Here is a 10,393-nt window from a genome sequence, read left to right as displayed (position 1 = left end):
GTGCCTTCCCCAGTGAGGCGTCAAAGGCAACTCTAGTAAATTGCTTATGTCATTAAGTTACTCTCACTTGTGATTCATTTGGTATTCATTGATGGGTTCATTGTCTCTCGCCACGGCGGTATAATCACCTTACTCTCTTACATTTACTTTGATATATAGTTGTGTAGCAAAGCTCTTTAGTGTAATTAGTTTGAGAGCTTGCTAGTTTGTTGAGCAGCTTGTCTAGTGAAGCTCTTTAGTGTAGTTTGTTTGAGAGCTCACTAGTTAGAGAGTAGTGACATAGTCATTGATTGATCTGGAGATATTAATTAACTAGAATTGTGGTGTAGGTGGCTTGCAACCCTTGTAGAGCAAAATTGTATTTCACCATTTATGTTACTGACTCTTTGCTCCAGTGAATTTATAGAGTTTTTTTAGGCTATTCACCCCATCTAGCCATTTAGGACCTTTCAACTTGCCGACTCATAAATAAGTGTCCACAATGAGGGCTTGCGAGGCTTGTAGAGGAGCAGTGATCCAAGAACTCGCCTCAACGGGGACATTGTTTGTTGGCAAACAACCAAACCTTGAGGTAAAAATCATCGTGTCACTTGTTCTCGTTGGTTTGCCTACCACACTTGTACAATTCACTTTGTTTAATCTATAGCTCGTGTACTCTCTTCGTTTCGAATTATAAGACATTTTGGCTTTTTTAGCATACTATATCTAAGTGCATAGCCAAATCTATGTATCTACCATCTAGAGAGGGTATTCGCTAAGTTTGATTAGCTCGATTAGTTAAGTAGCATAATTGGATTGTGTGTTCTAATGTTTGGCTTGTTGCTCAAAGTAATATCATACTGAACAGGAAGCCGAACTCGAAGAGCCGAAGAGATTACACACTTAGTATACGGTCGAATGATTCGCTGACACGTCAGACGTTCATCTATCTCCATTCTCGGGCACAGGGAGGCCTCAGCGCCACACGCTCGCCATCCGCTGACCGCTGCTACCTACTCGTACCTGTAGATGAAGTCGGAGTTGCCGACCATGGCATTGAGCACCTGCGAGACGAGGAAGCCGCTGCCGGCGATGACGGCCACGATGAGCAGCGCCGTCACGGGGTTCTTGAGCAGCTCCGCTATGGGCTGCAGCACCGTGTACGCCACCCCTGTGCTCACCGTCACCACGTACAGCGCGTACCGCCGCATGTTGTCCCAGAACTCCTCCACCAGGGGGCCCTCCGGTCCCAGCGCCAGGGCGGGGCCGGCGCCCGCGGACAGGGCCAGCGCCACGGCCACGGCCACGCCCGTCGTGATGCCGTCGATGAGCGCCCACGTCGGCAGCGCGCACGTCCTGCCGCCGGCGCCGGCGCCGTCGTTATTATTGCCCGCCGCCGCGAGCTCTGTACGCGGGTGGCTCTCCTCCGTAGCTGCCGCGATGCTTTCGTGAGATGCTACGGCGAGGAGGCGCTTTGCGTGCTGTTGTGGGGTGGGTTCAGGGGAGGAGAGCCGAGCTCGGACGACGGCGGCCGTGAGGCCATGGCCGCGTCTAGGAGACAGGCGATGTAGGTGGAGAGCGCGGTGGAGAAGAGAGAGCTGGTTCATCTTGTGCTGCGGAAGCCGGAAGAGGTACAGTACTGTGGTGTTCGGTTGCTTGGTGGCTGTTTCTTCGTGATATAAAGCCTCAACCAAGTTCAGGTAGACCTCTGATCGTGTGGGCCAGCTCTAAGCTCTGGTTTCACTGGACGCCGCCTGGCCTGAGCAACCATGGTGGATTGGAGGCCCCGCCGAAGCCGGGCCAGATATTCGTTAGTTTCCTTCTGGTTTGTTGCGCCGGTTGCTGCCTATAAACGCTGCCGGGGTTAGTAAGCACTGTGGATGAAAACGGATCGGATACGGACGGATATCACTGATGTTATATTTGTTTTTATATTTCTGTCCGGATTCGGATTCAAATACGGATAGTGTCAACCATGTCGGATAGGATATGATTTAATATCGACATCATAAATATGCGATTTAAGTATTCGGATACGGATACGGTGTCGGATGTTGAATACCCGAACTCGGATATGGACAGATCTGAACCCCTCTAAACGGATTCGGTCTCGAATACGGTCGGAAAATATCCGTACCATTTTCACCCCTGGTAAGCACGCCAAGCAGCAATGCCATGACAATTTACAAAATGCCTTTCTATAGGGTGGAACCATAAAACCCCACTGTCTATGAGAAAGAACAAAAGTTCATGATTTCTCACTTCTTGTTCTAACTAACGCACTAAGCATAGCACACTCGAAGAGATATCGATGGTTACTTCACATCCAACACAATTTTCAAGAACAAGTCATCATGATCGTATAACTCTATAATTTCACACTTGATACAATTGTTTTTACTGTACCGAAGCACTTCAGTTTGTGCAACTCTTCAGCCCCAGAGTGTAGATACACACATGAAACTCAACGCGATTTGAGTCAGACCACCGCCCACGAAAGAAATCATCAAAAACAAAGCTTAAATGACCTATGAATCTTTTATTGATTACACCTAACGTACAAACCACCATGAAGATCTATCTTCAGTGGACTCCCAAATTCAGGCCTCAGAAGGAGCACTTTCCTTGTGGAATATTTTGTAGGCATCGCTGTAGACTGCTACTACATTTGATACAACAGCAAGAACAATCATGAAGACTGCCAGAATTTTGTCCCACTTCATGGCAATGCCTTGTGGATCCCTGATATACCAAAAGTAAAAGGGATTAGAGGTTACCAGAATGAAGTGTCTTTCAACAACTAACCATCATGGCAGCAACCAATCCAGAAATTCATACAAATTATAATCCAGCTTATCTATCAGGTCTACTACATATTTAAATATTAGCAGCGAGTACCTACAGTTATACAACAACAACAACAACAACAACAAAGCCTTTAAGTCCCAAACAAGTTGGGGTAAGCTAGAGTTGAAACCCAGCAGAAGCAATCAACACAAATATATCTTAGAGTAACCATAGACAGGGTTTATTTTCTTTTATTCTCATTTCCCACATGCTCAGAGGTCAATCTTCATTCTAGAATTAGAAAAAAAGTACACCAAACTAGGTGAATAGATCTGCTGGAAGGAAACACAGTTACAACTATTCTGAACAAAGTTTTAGCAGCATCAAGTTACCTTAAAGTGATTGCAGCTGGGAAAATAAAGGCAATACAGACAGCAGCAGTTGCCCCAGTAAACTGAAAGGCATCCCAAATACTAGGAATGGAGATTGCAGACCCAAAAATCACTAGGAGGAGCAATGCTGTCATTATGCCAAATCTTCTGTTGTCAGAAGACAGAGGCCTTGCAGAGGCAAAGAGGAGCCCATCCAAATTAAGCCTCAATGCATGGAATATCATGGGGAACACAAGCATAAGGTGAACAGCATAGCTCACTCTGACAGCATCGTTTAGAACTGAACTGTATGGGATCCCAAGATTTGAATCAAAGTTGGAGAGCACATCAGAGAGTGTAGATTCACCAAAGAGGAGATATCCAAAGAAACTTGTTGTGATGTAGATAGTCGAGCATAGTGTCAATGATGTGTGCACTATTGGTTTGATCTGGGAAGAGTCCTTTAGCTCATTATGAATTGGGTGAACTGAAAAAATGTAAATCAGATCTCCTTAGACAGCTGAGAAGCAAGCATTTTTTTTTCCTGGGACTTGCTTGTACACTAAAGACGTCAGCTCAAACAAGTTGTAGGGATAGCTATCAAACTAGCCTATGACTATTTATTCATTTTTGTCATTTACATGCATTTTTATGCCCCTGACATTCACATTATTAACAGTAAAACTTTCCAGGAATGCAACTACATAAATAGCAGTGTGCACCTTTTCCATTCTGTTTGTAATAAGATTCGTTATCTGCAGTCAGAATTAGAATTTTCTCATACCATTGTAATGGCAAACATAAGCGGTGACAAGAACCGGCACTGCTGTAAAAAGTTCCCAAACAGATGCCAAATCAGGAACAGTGGGAAACAACTTGGGCATTGGAATTTGTCCACCTATTAACTTGATGATAGCAATTCCTGCAGTAATAATAACGAATACAACCGCCAAAGCAACAGATATTGTGGATGTATAGCTCAGTGAATCTGCAAGAGAAAAATTAAAAGAAACACATATTCTCAAATACAGTACTAAATCAAATATCCATTAACCTTCTAGAGCCTGTAATAACTTCTTGGTAGTTCAATTGCTTACCAATACGCTTCAAGCATGCTAGTGGAGTAAAAACACAAAGGGTTGTGACAAGGAGAACAAAGAAACGCCCATTCCACCAGTGTATTCCAAACCATCCTTCTAGCACACCATAGTGATGCTCACCACCAGAAGTGGTTCCAGAAAGCACGTCACCTGTGGTAAACAATGAAAATTTGTATGTCAGTAGGAACTAATATCCACAGTTCAAGGCATCAACTGGGGAAACATTGAAGGAGTGTCATTTTATCAAATTTGAAGTATAAAATGCAGAACTGAAAATGTAAAAGGCATATGATACTTAGTGCTTCTGGTTGGCCACAAGTGAAACAAACTCACATTTCCTTTCAGACAGTATCTATGGAATGGAATATCTTGTTCTAGAATTTACACCAACATCCCATGGGGTCTCAGACCTTATACAGAAATAGGAAATACATAGGCTACCAATTAACAAAGATGTTTTCCCGTAACGGGCAGAAATTTATTGAATGCAAAAATAGTCAATTACCCAATATTCCATTTTTCATTCGGTGTATGCTGGACAGGAAGCAACAGTGGAACAACATCTGCTCCTAAATCCACAGTCAAGACTCCAGAACAACCCGAAAATTAATTGATCTACTACTTGCAGTACAATATGTAAGTTCGATTTGTCAAACGAAGGACAAGACACCACAATCCTAAGAAATTCAATGAGGCAAAGAAGAAGAAACAGATGAATTGCGTCGAAATTCAGGCTGCGCCCAGATGATGTGTTTCGACTACCAATAATGATCATGTAGACGATCATGACGCCGACGTTGTTGATGACAACGCAGACCTGGAGCAGCCTCCTGCCCCACCATCCGAAGGCGTCGCCCATGGCCGCGCTGTAGGAGCGCGCCCCGACGGCGCGGCTGAAGCGCACGAGCAGCTCGATGGAGGCGTCGGTGAGGAGCGCGGCGAGCACTATCATGACGAGACCGAGCACCTTCATGGTGGCCGGTAGCGCCATGATGCCCGCGCCGACGATGGTGGTGGAGAGATTGAACACCGCGCCAGCGAAGGAGGCGCCGTCGAACTCGTGGAACGCGGAGGCACCGGCGTCGTCCTCGTCCCCATCCCGCTTCGTGGGGAGCAGCGGGTCGCTGGCCCCCGGGAAGCGGTCGTTAGCGCCGCCGCCGCCCATGGTTAATCTCCCAAAACAGCAGATTCTTCAGCTGTAGTGGAAGAAATTGTACACACACAAAAAAGAAAAACACCAAATTCTTGGGCAAGGTCACTGAAAGGGACTATAGAAAAGCTAGGATCTTTGTATCAGCAGTTGGCTACTGACACTCGTACAAGAAATTTCAAGAACTAAAAAATTTCATCAGTAGCAGAATCGCCACGAATCTCGCGGAACAGGATAGGAGATACAGCAAGCCAAGCGAGGACTTCAATTGGCTGCCTGGCTGGGTAGAGAGATTCTCTCCCGTGCCGTTGAAGCGACGGAAGTGGGGCGTGTTAGCTGAACAAATGGGTAGAACAGGAAGAGGATCAGGAAAAACGTGCTGCCACGGCTCTCCCTGTAAACCGCGAGGCAATGACGTGGGGGAGAAAATGGTCATTTTGCCACTATGAAACTTGAGTTTCGCTGTGTTTGCCTGTAAAAGGGATTCGCTGTTTTGCTATTATCAAACCAGACACAGACGCTAGAATGCCATTTGACTGATTTATTATCAAATTTAATCATTCTTTTATTCTCTTAATCCTTTAGTTCCTGTTTTACCCCTGTTCTTATCCCTTCATTTCTTCCTCATTGACGAGAGCACGAAAGCATTTTCTTTCTTCTGTCCCTTGTATCACGGAGAGCACAAACGAGAGAGACGAGAAGTCGAAAAAAAAAGAACGAGAGAGATGAGACGGAGACAGGACGTGAGGAGAGGGAAAGGCTCGTCTACCGTGGCCGTCTCCGGCAGCCCACCTCCTCGACTGTCGCCGGCAGCCAGCCAAGCTTCACGGCCGGCCGCAGCCAGCGAGCCGCGCGGCCGCGGCCACCCAACGCGCAGCAGCAGCAGCTCGCGTGGACCAGACGGCGGGCAGGAACAGCAGCTCGCGTGGGCGGCCAGCGACAGGCAAGAGCAGCAGCTCGTGTGGGTGGCCGGTGACGGGCAGGAACAGCAGCTCGCAGATCTGGCGTTGGTCCTGGCGCCACGGCGAACTCGCATCGTGCCGGCCGCGACTGGCTAGCGTAGAGTCGGCCGCGGCGGCAGCCGGACGTCGAGGAGGCCGCACCGTCCTCCTGGAGTAGCGTCAGCAGTGGTCCGGCGCTGTCGAAGAAACGGCGGCGATGTTTTTTTCGGACTGGCGGCAGTCTCTCTCAGCGTGAACGAGGAAGAAAGGAGGAGGGGTAAAACAGGAATGAAAGTACGGAGAGAATAAAATAATAATTAAATTTGACAATAAATCGGTCAAATGGCATTCTAGCGGCTGTGTCTGGTTTGATAATGGCAAAACAGCGAATCTCTTTTACATGATGGCAAAACAGCAAAACCCACGTTTCATAATGGCAAAATAACCATTTTCTCTGACGTGGGGAGGAGGAAGACCCAAGCAATCTGATACCGGAGAGGCCGCGATTTGGTTTCGGTGACAGTGGCTGTAAATATGCTGGCCGTCTCTGTTGAGACCTGTCCCAATTTTTGCTCTGTTTTTTTCCTATTCTGGAGTATTTATTTATACATATATTGGTCCTGTTCGTTTATCTTATAATTCGTCTTTTTTAGTTTTTTTAGCCAGAATAGTATTTTTCTTTCACAATAAATCAGACAGCACAGTGTTTTAGTTTGTTTTTTCAGCGCCCTATAGTTCTTATAGTTCTATGATTAGTTAGGGGTTAGTTGTCATCCAGTTTTGTCATGTGGAACATGGTGCTGTATGAGTAAATAATAATGTTTCGCCAAAAAAACAAAAAAAAAAAATCTCTGCGCATGCCAACCAGTCGACCACGTTCCTATATAAAAATAAATAAAAGAATATGTCCTGCGTAGTCCCGAACGCCGAGCTCATATTCCAAACCTCAATCAAATCGCCGAAAGACAGTGAAAATTGAATCCTGGGTAGCTCCGAACGCTGAACTTGGCAAAGACGGAACAATCTGTCCTTGCCCGGATTGAGGTGAATTTGCGAATTTGCCTGGAACTGGTTAGCCCAGTGCTTGCTCTAAACCGGGAACAACCCTTTTTATCAAAAAAAAAAAAAATCAGCAACTTAATAAAAGATTAGCCAACATGTCCGTGACAAAATTCAATACGTACGGTATCAGATTCCATATCATTGAAAGATTCGAGTTGAACTCATATGTGCACGGCTTATAAGTCTGGTCGTGATAGAGGGCGCGACCCAATACATCTTGTAATTATACTCCATATCGATAATCATTAGGCACGAGCTGTTCTAACTCACATGAGCCCAAAGGGTTGCTGATTCTTGTGCTTCCCATATATATTTTAGAGCCTTTGACACACTCCCCATACTTCTCTTGGTGAGAATTGAGCCCTAGGGTTGAATCCTTTTGGTGGGTTTGAGTGCAATTCAAATAGAGAGCAAAGCCAATACTTGAGCACTTGAGGGGTTCTTCGATCTCGTGATTCGCATTTGTTACTCTCGGAGCTCGGCTTCTCGACGGCTAGGAGTCGCTTAGGAGCATTCAAGGCTGTGGTGTGCTTCAGCAAGTTTGTGAGGACTTCGATTCCATCTCCACAAGGGAAGGAATCACACTAGTGGATTGAGAGAAGTGGTTGAAAGAGATCGCGACTAGAGTGCATCGCGGAGTGGTCACTCATTACCTATTCAACGAAGAGTAAGACTTGAGAGAGTCCGAACTCCCGTAAAATAAATATCGTGTCTCAATTGCATTTCATTTAATATTTATGTTTCCTTCGATATGCTTGGGTTGTGCTAGCTTGTGTGCAGGTTTTGGCAAAACCCCTAGTAGGCCCCAGCAACATTGCTTTGAAGTTAGGGTGGAGAAGAAGCAAATTTGGATCATCACCTACAGGCTACACTGCCCATGTAGACCGGACATGTCCGGTGTGCCTACCAAACAAGTCCGGTATTAGGGGCGGTGTTGTATTTGTTAGCTGTTGCTTCTAATCACTTGTGTTGTATGGCTCCTAGGTTTATTTTTATTCTTTATATACTCAGTGTCTTATTTTTGAGGCATTGATTACTCTGATTTGAAGTTCCGTTCTAATGGCTTCTGCATTTTAAGTTATAATTTTCCAGAAATGCCTATTCACTCTCTCTCTAGGCGACATCCTCGATCCTTTCAAGTGATATCAGAGCAATGACTCACTAAAAGTTTCACCGCTGTGAGAAAGGATGTCGATGTCTAATGAGTTAGAGCCCATGCTCCGTTCAAACTATCCATGTCAAATCGAGAGCAGATGTGCGGCGGCCACAGCCCAACGGGTGGGCCACAATGACGTTCGTGCCCCTACCTCCTCCCCGGGTTTGCCACGGCCACATGCCAACGTGTCTCTGCCTGGTGGGCCCATGGGATTTTGGGTCCAACTGCAGTGAATTTTGTTAGCCTCGGATTTGTTATTTATTTAATTAAAAATAACTCATCCGTGATGAATTTTCCATAATAGATTTTGATAAATTTTACCTAGATTATATTAATAAAACGAATGCATAAACTTGTGTCTTATTTTATTGCCAACGTCGCTACAAAATTATGTCAAAACTTTAATCTTGAAATAGAGGTAAAATCACAAAGTTCAGTAATAAAATATGGGCAAAATCATATGGGCAAATTTATATATTCGTGCAAAAGTTAACATGGTTAAATGGGCTTTACGAAATAGGCGCAGACTCTTTCTTCACTTCAAAAACACAGGTGTAAAATTACAAAATTTAAAAAACGAGGAGAAAACTACCATTTCGCTCAAAATGGGGGGCATGAATACTTAAGCCCCTAAGATTTTTATTTGGAGTTAGTTAGAAGTTTTTATTTAGCCAAGCCCATATATTCCAACTGAGGGCACCCCCCTCCTGCTCTCAGAGTGGGCCGAGCACGCCACCCATAATTAGAAAATCGCTCTCGTCTCTTGGTCTTGCTGCGCTTGACGCCGATCCTACCTGCCGGCTGCCGGCTAGCAAGGCTTAACGAGGGCTTCAGTGTCACCATCCAGGTGAAGCTCGTGCCGTCTCAGTGCTGTGGTCGACTAGCCGCGACATGGGACATGACTTTCGCCTTTCGGTGGATCCACTTGGTGGATAACATCTCCCTCGACTTCGAGCATTTTTTTTATTTCTAACACTTTTTTTAAACTATTTTCAAATTTGACACTGAATTTTTTTATTATCAATTCTAACACTTTTGGCCACATCTATTGCCACGGCACGGCCAAACAATGCTGACGCGCCTTGCATGGCGGCGCGGCAGCAGCGATGATGTGGCACTTCCCTAGGCCCTGGCCGCTGACATGGTAGGCGGTGCCGCGCCGTAGATCTTGGTGCGGCAGTGCCGCACCACGGCCCACGGCGTGGCGAAGCCCAATACAGGACCGCGGACTGGCCTCCCTCCCCTCACTGTCTCTCTTTCACTCGAAACGGATCGAGGGGGAGACGCACCCGCCGCCCGCATCTGCTGCCGCTACCACCGCCGCCGAGGCCACCGCTGCTGCTGCTACTGCTATCACCACCGCCGCTACCGCTGCCGCTGAGGCCACCACCCGTGCCTCTCCCCCCCTACGATCACCCGCCTCCCTCTTTCCCTCTCTCCCTATTCCTCCCTCTCTAGCCCGCTCTAGGAGCCGTGCCCGTGGCCAGGGCAGCGGCCCCTTCTCCACCGCCGTCCGGTCTCTCTCCCCATCGTCTCCTTCACCTGCACCCCCTGTCCCTTCCTTGTCTGGCCGGCGGCCACCTCGTCGCCATTGGTGGATTTGGCTAAGCCCCAATCTTTCCCTCGTTGTCAAGGTACTCCCCTTGTGTATTTGTTGATTGAATCGAAATTGTTGTTACTTAGGGTTAATATGCAAAATTAGTTTGAATGATTAGTTAGTATAGTAAGTTTGTATAGTTAGTAAAGTTAGTTAGTTTAGTTAGTATAGGTAGTATAGTAAGTTAGTATAGTTAGTAAAGTTAGTTAGTTTAGTTAGTACAATTAGTGAGTTAGTTATTGTATTTAGT

The 10,393-nt window shown here is 46.1% G+C and overlaps 2 protein-coding genes across 2 annotated transcripts; both read right to left on the bottom strand.

The window, feature by feature from the left end:
- Positions 1 to 816: 816 nt before the first annotated feature.
- On the bottom strand, positions 817 to 1,672 carry LOC136529403 (uncharacterized). The gene has a single exon (XM_066522475.1). It carries the CDS (start codon positions 1,584 to 1,586, stop codon positions 993 to 995), a length of 594 nt encoding a protein of 197 aa, XP_066378572.1. The 5' UTR covers positions 1,587 to 1,672; the 3' UTR covers positions 817 to 992.
- Positions 1,673 to 2,334: 662 nt separating this feature from the next.
- On the bottom strand, positions 2,335 to 6,128 carry LOC136527043 (amino acid transporter AVT6A-like). The gene is made up of 5 exons (XM_066519650.1): positions 5,000 to 6,128; positions 4,235 to 4,387; positions 3,922 to 4,125; positions 3,159 to 3,624; positions 2,335 to 2,721 (listed from the first exon to the last, which is right to left on the bottom strand). Exons 1-5 carry the CDS (start codon positions 5,400 to 5,402, stop codon positions 2,580 to 2,582), a joined length of 1,368 nt encoding a protein of 455 aa, XP_066375747.1. The 5' UTR covers positions 5,403 to 6,128; the 3' UTR covers positions 2,335 to 2,579.
- Between the last annotated feature and the right edge of the window lie 4,265 nt (positions 6,129 to 10,393).

This window comes from Miscanthus floridulus, chromosome 19 (genome assembly GCF_019320115.1).
Source record: "Miscanthus floridulus cultivar M001 chromosome 19, ASM1932011v1, whole genome shotgun sequence".
NCBI lineage: Eukaryota > Viridiplantae > Streptophyta > Magnoliopsida > Poales > Poaceae > Miscanthus > Miscanthus floridulus.
This window is presented reverse-complemented; position numbering and strand designations above follow the sequence as displayed.